Source organism: Corapipo altera, unplaced genomic scaffold (assembly GCF_003945725.1).
Source record: "Corapipo altera isolate COAL_440 unplaced genomic scaffold, ASM394572v1 343, whole genome shotgun sequence".
In the NCBI taxonomy this organism is placed as follows: Eukaryota; Metazoa; Chordata; class Aves; order Passeriformes; family Pipridae; genus Corapipo; species Corapipo altera.
Genome location: NW_020884913.1, coordinates 2,328,248 through 2,342,947, shown reverse-complemented (window position 1 = coordinate 2,342,947; position 14,700 = coordinate 2,328,248). Strand labels below are relative to the sequence as shown.

The following is a 14,700-nucleotide window of genomic DNA, read 5'->3' as shown; positions in this document are numbered from 1 at the left end:
GGGGGCTGTGTTTTTCAGAGACATTTACCTGTCATTAAGTTACACTTGAAATGCACTGGAACCCAATTCTGAAACTAGCTGAGAACCCCGAACTGTTACACAACCTCAGCATTTTATGCTTAAAATGCTCATCCTGCTGTTTCTCCTGTGCTCCCAGTGGCTCTAAAGCCATTCTGTGGATTGCAGAGAAGCACTGTGACAGTAAGAGGAAAATACAAGGCACTGCACAGACAGTGGTAAAATATCCATCTGCATTTATGTATCAATTATTTGCAAAAAAAAAAAAAAGTGATGAAATGTCGTATTTGGGACAGCTAAGGATGAATTTATGTCTACAGTGAAATGTGTGTTTCATAACAAGAAAGAGCAAAAACCCCTCAGAATTTTATTGGTTCTGGATGTACATTTGGGAGCTGTGGGTATAATTCTTAGCCCAGAGGACACAGTGCCATCTCCTGGAGCCAACTACGTCGCTTTGCCAGCCCCCTTGCAATAACGGCACAATATTTCACATCCCTGCTTTCCCAGGGAAGTGCAAACACCTACACAAAGAAATAAAAAATCCGGGAGCTCTATTAACAGTCTGCATTTTCAACTGAGGTATGAACAATGTGTTTAATGAGACTTCTGTCTCAAATGTGACACAGCGATTTATAAATATGGAAACTGTGGCTGTAATTCATGATGTTGGTACTGTATGTTCCTGAAATTCCATGCAAAATAGCCAAGACGAGGCAATACCTTGTGATTCTCACTGTGAGAAGGACGTCCAGCTGCTGGAGTGAGTCCAGAGGAAGGAATGGAGCTGGGAAAAGGTCTGGAGCACAAGTCTTGTGAGGAGCTGGCAGGGTTCAGCCTGGAGAAAAGGAGGCTCAGGGGGAACCTTCTGACTCTCTACACCTCCCTGACAGGAGGCTGTGGCCGGGTGGGGGTCAGGCTCTGCTCCCAGGGAACAAGGGCCAGGAGGAGAGGAAATGGCCTCAGGCTGCCAGGGGAGGTTTAGGTTGGATATGGGGGAAAATCTCTTCACAGAAGCATTGGAACAAGCTGTCCAGGGAAGTGGGGGAGTCACCATCCCTGGGAGTGTTAAAAAAATGTGTGGATGTGGCACTTGAGGACATTGTGGTGCTGCTGGGTAGACAGTTGGACTTGATGATCTCAAAGGTCTTTTACAACCTTAACGATTGTGTCACTCTGTGATATCACCCACAGAGGAGAGTTAATCCAAATTCAGATCTAAAACATCCACTTCAGTTTTAAGTGATTTGCTGGTGGCTTCATACATTGGGAACACTATTTCTGTGTTTCTGCTGAAAAGCAGCATAAAAACCTGAACTTCTTTACATGGGGCCTTGATGCTGCCCAGTTATAGGCAAGGACACTGATTTCAACAAAACCTTGAGAAAGACTTAAACCAGTTTTTCCCCTGTTACATGCTTTCAATGTAAACCAAACCTTATAGCTCTGTGTACAATAACAAAGTCTGCAGATCTGTGGAAAGCAGTGTATCAAATCCAGAAGCTGCTTAAAATGGAAAATAAAACTACTTCCTATACCTGCAGTCACCCCAAACTTACTGCCAGAGGCACAGCTCAGTCTTGTGCTGGCTGCACATACACACGAGATAAAAGCAGTGACCTAAGGATGTCCCTTACCACTCCCCACTGTGATGACTGTCCCCAGCCTCTCTACGTGCACCATTTTCCAGGGGATATGCCAAGACAGAAAACTTCCAGCTCCCACTGGCCAGGCAGTGCCTGCCCCAGTTTTGGGTCTTTGATTTCCACGAACTGGCAGAAATTACTACTCTTACCTCTGCAACACCCTCTCTTACGCTCAGTTGTGAAAACGAGACATTTTTCACTCATCTTTCATTTCTGCCCTGAGGGGGAAAAGCCCATATGTTAAATCATGCTGAGTATGAACTCCAGATGGACTTGTGTCAGCAAAGTGTTGCTTCAGAATAAGAGACAGCAGAAGCCAAGCTGGTTTTTTGTGTGTTTTGCTAAGGACTTTTGAATAAGAATTTAGAGGATTTTTTAGCTGTCCAGGAAGTCTGCATTGGAGACAAAAGCTGCCTCCTTGTCCCCCAGCAAACCCATATAGGTAAAGGAAAACAACAGTTGCAGTATGGATTCATTCTCTTCCTCTTTCACTCGCTGTCTGAACCAAATTACTGTGTATGGGACTAAGCTCAATTAGATTAGTGTGTGACTTTCAACGTCCCTGGGAGCCATCACTCACAATCCATGAGCTGTAAAATTATACTAATATTACAGTGAGCTAAAGGAATGAGATTTTAAAAATCAAAAGCTCTGTAAAAATTTGTAAATGGCCAGTTAAGAAAGAACAACTGATACACTCTGAGTGACACGTGCATGTATTTTCAGTACTTAGGTCAATTAAAATCAGCTAACAATGATTAAGGATAATGGATAAATTGTGTTAGGAGACTTCTAAAATCAAGTTTGAGTTCAAACAGAAAGTGATTCACGGCCCACGGTCTGTGCTGTGCTAATTGGAAGGCATGCATCAGACACAGTTGCAAAATACAATATTAGAGCTCTGAATCCATTTAATTGAATTACTCTGAATTTACAACAGTTCAGCAGATGGAGGAACTCAGTCTTAATTCTGTCAACTAAAGATTTAAAACAGTTATGTCAAACACCCCTTTGGCACATTGTATTGGTCCATGGCAGTACAGTCTCAAAGTAACACAATGCAAAATGTAATTTTGTGGTAACTTATTCTTTCTGGGAATCTTAAATAACATCCAAAGATTCCCATGGTGGGGGGTCGGAACAAGACGATTTTAAGGTCCCTTCCAACCCAAACCAATTTGTGATTCTGATTCAGGGCATTCACTGCTCAGTGTTTCTTTCTGAGTTGTTTGCTTGCAAACACGAGGGAGTTTTTCTGAATTTCTTCAGGGAATGAAACTTGTGTAGTGTGTGACAGTGCTTTGGGAGCTGAGGGCAACCTACCTGCACAGGCATGGCTTCAACATCTCCCAGACGGGTGCCGGGGGCTTCAGATCCCCTCAGAGGGGTGGATTGAGCGGGGAATCCCCTCAGAGGGGAGTGCTTATAAGGGGCAGATTCCCTCAGAGGGTCAGGGGTTTTAGATCGGCTCGGGTGGATCTCAGATCCCCTCAGAGGTGGGTGGCGATCCGTGTCCCCTCAGAGTGTTGGGGGGTCTCCGATCCCCTCAGGGGCTCGGGAGGTCTCGGATTCCCTCAGGGGCTCTCAGGTCCCCTCCGGGGGTCTCCGATCCCCCCACGCCTCGTGAGGGGCGGTTCCCTCCGCTGTGGCTCCGCCCCCTCCGCGGGTCCTGGCGCGCCCGGGGGTGTCCTCGGCAGCGCCTGCCTGGCGCGGCGCGGGGCCCTTCTCGGGGCTGCCCCCGGCGCGCCTGCGCGCGGGCCCGGCCGGTTCCGGTGGGCGCTGAGGCGGCGGAGCGCGGCCATGGCGGAGGGCGGCGCGGAGCGGGCCGACGGCCGCATCGTCAAGATGGAGGTGGATTACAGCGCCACCGTGGACCAGCGCCTGCCCGAGTGCGAGCGGCTGGCGCAGGTGAGGCGGGAGGCGAGCCCGGCGCGGCGGACGGGCTGAGTCATGGCGCGCTAGGCCGCGCGGGGCAGAGCTGCGGCCGCGTCCTGCCCCCCCCGGAGCGGTGCTGAGGGGGCCCAGAGAGGGATCTCCGTGCCGGGCTGGGGAAGGGGAGGAGAGGGACGGCTCCGCTGTTTCAAGGCTCTGTGGGAGCTTGGTGCCCGAGCAGAGGGTGGTGGGGCACTGACCAGGCTCCCCAGGGCAGCGGTCACGGCCCCAAGGCTGCCAGAGCTCAAGGAATGTTTGGACAACGCTGTGAGGCACAGAGTGGGCTTGTTGGGGTGACCTGTGCAGGGCCAGGAGTTGGACTTCGATGGTCCTTTGGGTCCCCTCCAACTCGGGATATTCTGTGATTCTCAGGCGGGAGGAGCTGTCGGGTGAGGGGAGGGCCTGAGTCCCTCACAAGGGGTGCAGCCCTTCCCTCTGCCCCTGCCCGGGCACACGCGGGCTTGGTTGCTCATCCTGCGCCACCGCTGCCTTCCTGTGACTGGTCCCGGGTCAGGCTGGCCAGGCAGCGCTTGGCATCCCTAAACTCGGGGATGTGCGAGCCCTGAAAGGCTGGAATGCGGGGGCAGGGCCAGGGCAGGCTCTGGGTTGCCTCTCTCGGCTCAGCAGCCGTGTCTGTGCCCCCGCCTGTGACCGCAGGGTGTGTTATCGGTGGGGTCGTAGCGGTGATCGTGCACACGGTGTGTCTCAAGGGCTTTTTTATAAAGGATTTGTTCTGTAGCTTGGAGATTCCTGTGCATCTCAGACCTCAGAACAGAGAGAGTCACAGAATCAGAATGGGTTGGGTTGGAAGGAGCCTTCAAGACCCTCCCGTTCCACCCCCTGCCGTGAGCAGGGACACCTTCCACTAGACCGGGTTGCTCAGAGCTCAATCCAGCCTGGCCTTGGACACTTCCAGGGATGAGGCAGCCACAGCTTCCCTGGTGTTGGAGTTTGCTGTCCCAGTAGGATGGATCTGACTCTTTATGTGCTGCAAATGCTCCACTCCATCCCTGTGTCTCGTGAAAGCTGCTGTCCTGTGCAGCAGTTGTACTTATCTTAAGGGTTAGACTGTCCTGAGACGATTGTGTAAAGAGCAGGAACAGGGGTTTTATGCCACAGGCACAGCTCTGTGTAGGAATGGACACCATGGCCATGTTTCATCCTGCACAACAGGTAAATTCCGTGGCAATAAGAGCACATCCCTCACAAACATTGTGTGTGTAAAAAGATTTCAGTAGGGTAGCTACATTTTAGAAACAAATCTGATTTTTTCTGTTTTTTTACTCATTTTCTGCTTCTAACCTTTTTGAGTTTTTTGCAGCCCCACCATTGCCATGGGCTGATACAAAGTCAGCCATACTAAAATTTTTGCAAGATGTTCTCTAGGAATTACAATTTAGGACTAAAAGTACACTGTGGTATCTTTAACTCCCCTAAGCAAAGGCATATATAGTTCTCAACCCTCCACCAAAAAGGCAGGACTATTATAATTCCATGTAGTTTATGCTTTGTGTAATACTCTGTAATTAAGTTATGATGGATGTGGATGAAAGTAATAGTAGAACAATTTTTTTGGTCAAGGTGTTTAATTGCATTTCTGTTCTCACTTAAAGCTCTGTTTTGACCAGGGAAGAAATGAGTCTTCCACACAGCACAGTGAATGTGAGCTCACCAAACCTGTCTGGAACCTGCCAGGTTTCTCTCTCAAGGCAGACAACTTAGAGCATGTGTTGTGCAAAAATAAAACTGTACCTTTCCAGTTTATTCTTTGGGTAGAACCCTGGATTTGAAGTTGGTGCTATGTGTGTTTCCTGATAAATGAAAAATGAACGTACAGGCTGGTCTGTTGTTTTTACTTAGATGAGAATTAGAGCTGCTCTCAGTTTAAACTGAATTATTGTTCTTCATTCATGGAGTTGATTCTTTCCCTGTCTTATTAGGAAGGAAGATTGCAAGAAGTCATTGAAAACCTTCTCTCCTTGGAAAAGCAAACACGGACGGTGAGTAGGACGTGGTGATCCTGGGATGTCCCACACAGCCCTTGTTCCTGTGTTAAAGTCAGGAGGGGACTTGGGAGCCTCAGTCTTGCATTTCCTTAGAAAGCAAATCACTGAGGCCAGACACAGTAATTATTGCCCTTTGTGTAGCAGGAGTGCAGGTGCTGGAGGGGCTGCAGGTCCACCCCACCTCTGACCTGCTCTTGGTTTGTTCCAGGCGTCTGACATGGTCTCCACATCCCGCATCTTGGTTGCCATAGTGAAAATGTGTTACGAAGCAAAAGACTGGGATGCTCTTAATGAAAATATTATTCTTCTATCAAAGAGGAGAAGTCAGTTAAAACAGGTGAGTTTAATCCTTTGGAACAAAGAATAAAACTCCGTTTGGAGCTGTATTATGTATCTGATTCCCCCTGCGTGTAGGGACTTTGTGGGTAAAGAGGGTGATTCATCTTTATACTCTTCTACATTCGTATTTTTTCATGGTCAGATGTACATTAAACAGAATTACTGCAGTTTGTTGTGATCAGATGAGGTGTGTGCTTCACGTGCTTCCTTTTGTAACTGTCCTACTTTGGCATTCAGTCCTGTGTGAGAAATCAGCTGTCAGGATGGCTGAAAGCACTTGCATTTAGGAAAGTGCAAAGTTTGTTGCACTCTGGCTTAATTAGAAGTCAGCAAGAGGCAATTTTAGTGGCATTGTTTTAGGAAGAAAAAGGTTACCTATCTTTCAATGTGCAGAAACGTTAGGAGTGTATATAAAAGCATCAGTGAGAAATAATCAGCCCTCTTCCTTCCCTTCCTGAGGAATCTACAGGTGCCCTAAGGAGAAGGGGTAGTGTTCACAGTTTGGAGAAGATACATCTCTCCTCAGCCATGCAGGTCTCAGGGCAAACAGAAGTTCTTCCAGTGCATGTGAGAGTCGTGTGGATTTGGCAGAGGAGGAGGAACTGCTTTTCAGGAGAGAACTGCATGCAGTGGATTATTTTGAATATCACTGGAAAAACTGAGATGAAGGAGATGATGGAACAGCATCACATTTGACCTGTAGCATCAGTCACTGGTGTCATTTTACAGCTCTTTATGAACCAAAGGAGGAGATGGATCTTGGGTGCTTTTTGTTGAAATGAGTCTCCTCAGTTCGAAATGACATTATTACTTACCTGAGTGTTACAGTTTGACTCCATTTGGGAAATCTAAAACCACAGTATGTTTTTCCTTTCTCTTTTCATACCAGGCAGTTGCTAAAATGGTCCAGCAGTGCTGCACTTACGTTGAAGAAATCACAGACCTGCCAGTCAAACTGCGCTTAATCGACACGTTGCGAATGGTGACAGAAGGAAAAGTAAGATTTTGTTTTAAGACTGAATGTCTAAAAGGTAGAATAAAAATGTTCACCTTCTTTAAAAGCATAGCTCCTTAACATTATTACTTGAACAAGAGTAAATAAGAGCAAAAGTAGTTTTTAAGTTTACCTGAGAAGCCACGTAGTGTATTTCTTTCCAAAAGGCTGCAGATGTTTTCCAGCTTTGTATTTATGCTGAAACACTGGTCATGTTTCTGTGATAATTAACACATTTCAGAATCATAAAATGCCATTTATCTTTCACTTTTTAAAATGTTATGTATTTGAATTTCTTAAAGAAATGGGCAGGGTTTAATTTCTCCTGCACTTAGCAGGTTTATGTACAGTTATGGGGACCAGAAGGTGATACTAAAGCTTTACACCCAGTGAGTTATTTACAATGTGTTCTTTTGCTTTAAGCAAATAAACAATTCTGGAGTAAGGCAAATTTCTATCAGTGTTACAATCTTTGCCTGTTCAAAGTTAGTCTAAACTGTTAGTAATCAAGTCTTGTGGATTAATGGCTGGTTGGGAATGAGTGAAATAATGCAAAGAGTTGTACTCAGTACACATCAACCATTAAAGTGTAGCTTCCTACCTGTTTCAATATCTTCTAGTAGACAAAATATGTAATTCTTATTCACAGTGCACATCCTTTTAGGTTTGCTGAAGGAATCACAGATGAATGTAGACATTAATTTGCAGATAAATTCGATCCAAATATCAACTATCCATAGTATTTTTTCAGTGTGTATTGTGGATAGTGCCAGTGTGGAGTATGGATCTGCAACAAATTAATTGGTTGTGTGACACACCAAGTACATTTCTTAGTGGGGCTGCAGGCTTAGAGTTTGCACTCTGCTTTAGAGAATTCCAGTAAAGTTTAAACTATTCCTTGTGATGTCAGATCTACGTGGAGATTGAACGGGCTCGCCTGACAAAGACTCTGGCAACAATAAAGGAGCAGAATGGGGAAGTGAAAGAAGCTGCCTCCATTCTGCAAGAGCTGCAGGTAACACCCTGGAACTCAAAATTGCATCAGCACCAGCAATTAATTCTGACTGTTCTGAGATTAGTGCTTAGAAACTGCATCAGGTACGTCTGCTGAAGTGCCTGGAATGAGATGATCTGTTATTGGTGAAGGTGTAATTCAGCTGTAACTGCTTTTGTTACTCTCATGGGTTGGGTTCCATAGACTATTTTCTACTTGGAAAGTAGAGTTCAATTCTCTGGCTAGTGCATGGAGTTTAGTGTTAGTGGATTCTTTGGTATAAATGGGGCCCATAATTAAAATGGAATACCATTTACTCCATTTTCACCTGCTCTGTAACAGCTTTTTGGTGTTGTTTTGTTTTGGTGTGTCCCCCCTCCAAACAACTCCCACCCTTCTGGCACAGCTAAGACTTCACTTGATTTGACTTTGAGTGTTAAATAGTTACATTTTCATTTCAGGTGGAAACCTATGGTTCAATGGAAAAGAAAGAACGTGTAGAATTTATCTTGGAGCAGATGAGACTCTGTCTAGCTGTAAAAGACTACATTCGGACTCAAATTATCAGCAAAAAAATTAATACAAAGTTTTTCCAAGAAGAAAACACAGAAGTGAGTCACTGGAGGATTTCTTTTTCTCCCTCCCCAACTCCAGTTTTTATCTGACTTACCTCTCTTCAGGTCCAAGTGTATTTCTGGGATCCAGTTGCATTTCCTTTACGTGTATTAATTTGACTCTTTGATACTGTTTCAGAAACTAAAGTTGAAATACTACAACCTAATGATCCAGCTGGATCAACATGAAGGCTCCTACCTCTCCATCTGCAAGCACTACAGAGCCATTTATGACACTCCCTGTATCCAGGCTGAAAGTGAAAAGTGGCAACAGGTAAAAAACTTCACATACAAAATATCTGTATTTCCATGTGGCAAATCCTCATTTCTTACCAGATCAATGTGCAGCAGATGAAATAACTCCCCAGTCTGTTCTGAGTTTGGTTTTCTTTAATGGCTGTACTAACAAATTGGCTAGTTGAAAACAGATATGATAAAAGTTGATTTCAAAAGAATATTTATGACCAACATCTTCATTATATTGTCTTTGAAATTTCCAGAATGTCTTGTCTGTTTTATGTAAGTGCAGAGATTATATCTAGCTGTACAGATGTGGTCTGAATGGTACAGTTGTGTGTGCAGTACAGATGTCACATGTTTGGAAAGGGTTTTTTTCACATATTAAATACTAGGATTTTAGTTGACCTGTATCAATTAAAATGCATCACTGTGAGTGAGGGTTTGTTTCTGCAGATGGCAACAATTTCTTCTTAACTTAATGGGCAAACCCCACTTTTTTCTCTTAAACAGGCACTGAAGAGTGTTGTTCTTTATGTTATTCTTTCACCTTATGACAATGAACAATCTGATCTGGTGCACAGAATTAGTAGTGACAAAAAACTAGAAGAAATCCCCAAGTATAAGTAAGTGTTTCTAATAAACAATTCTTAGATTAAATAAAAATGTCTCTCTAACAGGGCAAGTGAAATCTCTTTAAGTAACTCAGAATTTAAGGGTGCCTGAAAAATACTGTAAAAATGTCATGATTGTGCAACTTGTACATGAACATAGATGTCTCTTTATAAGAGAAAGATTTTTTTTTTTTAATTAGAAAAACAGTCTGACTTGAGCTGTCTCCTGACAACATGAAGTATCACAGTATATTCAAGAACAAAGAATGTTAATGTTAATAAAAATAAAACATTTCAAATCATGCCTTTGATCTATTATAAGGATGAACTAAGCCTTATTAATACAGGGTTGTAATCCAACTTTACTAAACCCTTTAGAGACCTCCTAAAACTGTTTACCACCATGGAGCTGATGCGGTGGAGTGCCCTAGTTGAAGAATATGGGAAAGAGTTGAGAGAAGGATCCCTTGACAGTCCTGCAACAGATGTTTTTGGGTGTACAGAGGAAGGTGAAAAGAGATGGAAAGATTTAAAGAACAGAGTTGTGGAACATGTAAGTCTGACTGTAACTGTGTACTCAGTGCCTTGGCTAAAACTGGTTTTTGCTTCCTGTATTTTAATAACAAAGAAAATCAAAAAAAGTGGGGAGTAAAGCAGCAGATAAGGTGCCTTTTCTTTGTGTTGTGGTTCAACACTTTATTTGCTTGTATATCTTTCTGGCACAGTTGCCAGAAAAAAGAGCATATTGCACTCATATAGCATTCACATTTCAATAGAACAGAAACTTTAAAGTCTTGCTTTGTATAAAATTCGTAATTGGTTGATTTCTTTTCTTAAGAATTTGCCACATATTGATTTTCATACCTTTTATTACAAAAGAGCTGTTTGTTCACAACTCCCTCACACACCCCATGCTGGACTGCAGTTAGAGCACTAACAGTTCCTAATCTGCTTTTAACATGGACTTTTATATTTTTGCAGCCTGCTTCAATTATTTTTTGCACATAACCCTCTACTCTGAACACTTTTATTCCAGAATATTAGAATAATGGCTAAATATTATACCAGAATTACAATGAAGAGAATGGCACAGCTCCTGGATCTGTCTGTTGATGTAAGTGTTGCTTTGCTTCTCCTTCTTTCCTAAGGGGTATGGAATTGTGTGTGTGTAGCTGTGTTTGTGGCAAAAATGTGAGTATTCAGCAGAGGAATATTCTTGTTGATTTGATTTTGTGCCTTTGTGGGAGGTAGAAAAGTGTTCTTTACTCCAGGCAGAGCTCAGTTTTGTGATACCTGTGCCCATAAGGCAAAAGCTGCCCTTAAAAACTCATTTGTATTCAAGGTCTTGTTTAAATGCTGGAGTTTCTTGTGTTTCAGTGTTAAAAAGTTCTTGTCAGTGGGTGATTAAAACCAGCTGAAGACACAGAAAGGTTCCTCACCTTTAAGTGTCCCTGGTCAGAGGTGGAGGTACTTTGGGAACACGGGGGGGAGTGGTCTTCCTGCCATCCCCCTTTGTGGCTTTTTAAAGAGAATGGCACATTGTGACATATTGGTATTTTGACTGCAAATAAAAAGCTTTGCCCTGCTGCCTTTTCATTAAATCTGCTTCTCCACAAACTCATAATAACCCTTTTTTTTCCAGTGGTCAGTAGTTCACAGGGATTTTCCTCTCCCTGGCTTGTCACGTGGCTCACTTTCATATCTGTGTAGCCAAGTACTCCAAAGTGCAGAAGTCTGTATTAAATTTTTAATTTCATGGGAGATAATCAGATATAAGTCAAGTGGAAAAAAAAGAAGGTTTTTAAAGTGCAATATTGTTACAACTGTATTTCTGCTAGGTATAATGGAAATCTTGTTCCTGGTGCTTTCATGCTGTCTGGGAGGAATTCTGATGCTATTAATTTGACTCAGTGCTGTTTGTCTTTCCAGGAATCGGAGGAGTTCCTGTCTAACCTAGTAGTTAATAAAACCATCTTTGCTAAAGTAGACAGGCTGGCAGGAATTATCAATTTCCAGAGGCCTAAGGACCCCAACAATATTCTCAATGACTGGTCTCACAAGCTCAACTCCCTCATGGCCCTAGTTAACAAAACCACACATCTCATTGCCAAAGAAGAGATGATCCATAACCTGCAGTAAGGTGCCTCAATAATCTCAGTGCTTTTAAAGAAGGCATTAAATCTTCATAATAGAGACTATTATTACAAGTGTGTATATGGTTTGTTTTCTCCCTGTCAAGCCTTCCTGGTCTAAAATTTAGAACATAATTCTGAAATTCCCGTTGACAATTAAGTTCCCTTGATTATTCATTCAGTTGTTAAATGTTTTTGCTACAATTGGTGAAAGAACATAATAAAACTGTATTGCCTGTATAATAATAGTCTTGTGATTTCTTTTTTTCCACGTGTACCTTTACCTGTCTAACACATAATTCTGTGGTTATTTCATTACAGGACTGTTTTTGAGGTTGTGATTGAGAGGATTTAGGGGTTTACAGTGAGGTAACTTATTGTAAAGTTAAGTCAAGATACTGTTTGAACAAAATTCTGGATGTTTATGCTTAAGAATAATGCTATTTCTTGTGATTTGGTACTACAGTTAGACTTTATTAATTAATTCTGAACTGACAGAGCAATCAATTCATGAGTAAGTACCTAAATCTTGTCTGTTTGGTGCAAGTCACTAATTTTCCCTGTTCTGTTGTTATACTTTTTAATGGCTACAATAGCAATTAATCAGTGACTTTGAAGCTTCTGCTTCTCATCATAAATATGATACATTCAGAGAAGAAAATGCCCTATTTATTATTTGCTTTTACCTCCTGTAATGGAGGGAAGCTGTGGACTTTTCCCCATGTCCCTGGTCTGGTTTTCTGAAGGAGGTAAAATAGCACAGATGGTGTAGTAAGAATCAATGGAACTCTGCTTGAATTTGCTCTGGTTTTGAATGCTTTTTAATGCTAACCATAACCACTCTGCTCATAATTAATTAGGTAGAGCCTCCAATTGTAAATGATGGATTGAGATGTGTATAAATCCCATCTCTTCACAGGACACTGAACTTCATTCAGACCAACACTCTTATCATGTGAATACCCAGGAAGTCTGGAAACCAAGCAGGGATTTCGAGTGAGGGAGGTCTGGGAAGGGACAGGAAAAGATGGAAGCCTGTGAGCAGGTTTGCATTGGAAATGCAGACTTTGGACATACTTATGGGAGATTTGGGACTGTCATTTTGGAGGCTTGTAACTTTAAAAACCCCACCAATCCAGCAGCAAAAATCCAGCAACAAAAAAGCAGCTGAACTATCAGTGAGGGAAGGGAGAGAGAGAAGCAGCTGCTCAGAATGCACAGAATGCTCAGCATCTCACTTCCTAACTTGTATTATAACTCAGTGGAACAAGTTGTGTAAAACCTTGTCACAGCCCTGCCTGAGTGTGGGATGTTCTGGTCGTTGTGAGGCCTCAGTAACATAACCAGACCTGGCTCCTGCCAGGATAAGGGACAGAGGAACTTAAAACCCAGCCAACGTGCTGGAAACAGGCAGTAGCCATCAGAAAGGAGAACAATGGGTCATCAGGGGAAGTGGGAACTTGCCTCTCCCTGTTCTTATCATAAACATTTTCCTTCCATTTGCAATCTGGTCTGGAATCTTCAGCCCTAAGCTTTAAAGCTTATCCACTCTGATGCTTCTACCAGATGAGATATGTTGGGCCTGTTTCCCCAGCCAAACCCTCTTGTCCTTTTTATCCTGGAGTGCAATGGTTCAGTGTTCCTGGCCCTGCTTTCTGAGGTTCTTGCAGATTCTCCTTCCAAGAACTCCCTCTCTGGCCTGGCTCTATCCATCCCTCCGGGCTGCCTTTGCCTGTATTTAGAGCATCAGTTTGTTGGGAGAAAGGAGATGGTTTCTCCCCCCTCACAACTACTTTTTGCTGTCAGCACTGGAAAGAACTTACCTTTGGACAGTCCAGGTATCTCTTTAAAACTCGATTCAGAGGGATTATGAAGGTTCACTTTCATGCTCTGTATTCATGATCCACAGTGAATTCATGATCAGGCTTTCTGCCTTTTGATCCAAACCAGAGTTTTGTTCTCACTTAAATCACCTTGGTCTTGTTTTGGAACGTACTGCCCAAGGCAGGCTCCCTCCCTACCTCTGTCCTGAGTGAGACATTCCTGCTGTGTACTGAGTGCTTGGTGCCAGAAGCAAGAATCCCTCAGGTTTCCCTCCCCACACATCACAGTTAAAAGTTTTAAAACAAGATTGTTTTAAATTTAAAGAATTATAGCCTGTAGGGTAAGTCCAACTGAGTGGAAAACAATTTGTTTAGCCTGAAGTTTGGTTTTATTTCAGGGGTTTTTTTTTGTTTGCAGACTACTATGGATGAAAATGAAATGAGTATCTTGAGTCTCTTTGGACAAGGTTGCCACATTCAGATTCCTAGGAAAAAAGCTGTGAACTTTTGGTGCTGGTTCCTCTCAGGAAGGCAGATACATGTCAGCTAGAGCTCCTCCATGGGCAATTTAAAGGTCAGCATAAAGACATTCTGGCTTCTTAAAAAAAAATGTACAGGGACTGAAGATCTTTGATCTTGATAGTGTGGGATCAGACCATCACATTACTCTGACCTTTGTAGTTTCTCTCTCCTCAGTGTACCCTCAACATCCCCTGATTGCTGGTTGCTTCTCAACACTCTCATTTTGTGGATCAAAGGAGAAATGCATTAGTTTGAGTATTACTTGCTCTAGAAATTGTATGTGTTTAAGGAGTTCACATTAAAATATTACCCTTGGATAATTATGAAGTAAGATTAAAGTTGAGATCATCTGTTTATTAGAGGACTCTGGAGGAATTCCAGGGGAATTTTCCTGCTGGAAAATCAAAACTTGCTACTCTTCAGCCTAATAACCAGCCATTAATGGCAGCCTAGAAACAGTCTGCTTTATTGTTTAGTAAGGCTAAGAATTACTGTTGCTATCTAACCTCAGGTCTACCACTGCCTCCTTTGTGGCAGAGGCTAAACTACTTAACTTCTGTTCGTTTCCCATGACTGGTGCTTCTGAGGGAGTTCAAAAATTTATAGAGGTCCAGTGTGCTAAGACAATAAAAACATTACTCCTCTGGTTGCAATCAGTCTGGCACTTCACTGAGAAGGGCCTCCTGTTATTTTGTTCTCAGGGGTGAACGATCCGTTCAAGAAGCCTGGTGGGATGTTGGGCTGCAGGGTCAGGGAGGCAATTCCCTGCTGAATGTATCCTAGTCTGTGCTTATTACTTTTACATGTTAATTGTAATGGGGTTTCCTGT

At 43.1% G+C, this 14,700-nt stretch overlaps 1 protein-coding gene across 2 annotated transcripts; it reads left to right on the top strand.

Annotated features, from left to right (window-relative positions):
- Positions 1 to 3,439: 3,439 nt before the first annotated feature.
- On the top strand, positions 3,440 to 11,769 carry PSMD12 (proteasome 26S subunit, non-ATPase 12). Of its 2 annotated transcripts, none has more exons than XR_003529568.1 (11): positions 3,440 to 3,572; positions 5,537 to 5,596; positions 5,811 to 5,939; positions 6,831 to 6,938; positions 7,846 to 7,950; positions 8,391 to 8,540; positions 8,683 to 8,817; positions 9,294 to 9,406; positions 9,773 to 9,947; positions 10,376 to 10,508; positions 11,324 to 11,769. XR_003529568.1 is itself a non-coding variant. In XM_027654682.1 (11 exons), the coding sequence occupies exons 1-11, from the start codon at positions 3,465 to 3,467 to the stop codon at positions 11,531 to 11,533; spliced, it is 1,371 nt and encodes a 456-aa protein (XP_027510483.1). In that variant the 5' UTR covers positions 3,440 to 3,464; the 3' UTR covers positions 11,534 to 11,766. The 2 variants fall into 2 exon arrangements, 1 of the variants encoding a protein (XP_027510483.1); XM_027654682.1 differs by having other exon boundaries at positions 10,431 to 10,508; positions 11,324 to 11,766.
- The last annotated feature ends 2,931 nt before the right edge of the window (positions 11,770 to 14,700 follow it).

What these genes read in the sequence shown, in the direction of transcription:
- PSMD12 (XM_027654682.1), top strand. Translation starts at nt 3,465, where the DNA reads ATGGCGGAGGGCGGCGCGGAGCGGGCCGACGGCCGCATCGTCAAGATG. An exon ending in AAAGTGAAAAGTGGCAACAG is followed by an intron (nt 8,818 to 9,293) that starts GTAAAAAACTTC and finishes TCTCTTAAACAG; the next exon opens with GCACTGAAGAGTGTTGTTCT. An exon ending in TCCTGGATCTGTCTGTTGAT is followed by an intron (nt 10,509 to 11,323) that starts GTAAGTGTTGCT and finishes TTGTCTTTCCAG; the next exon opens with GAATCGGAGGAGTTCCTGTC.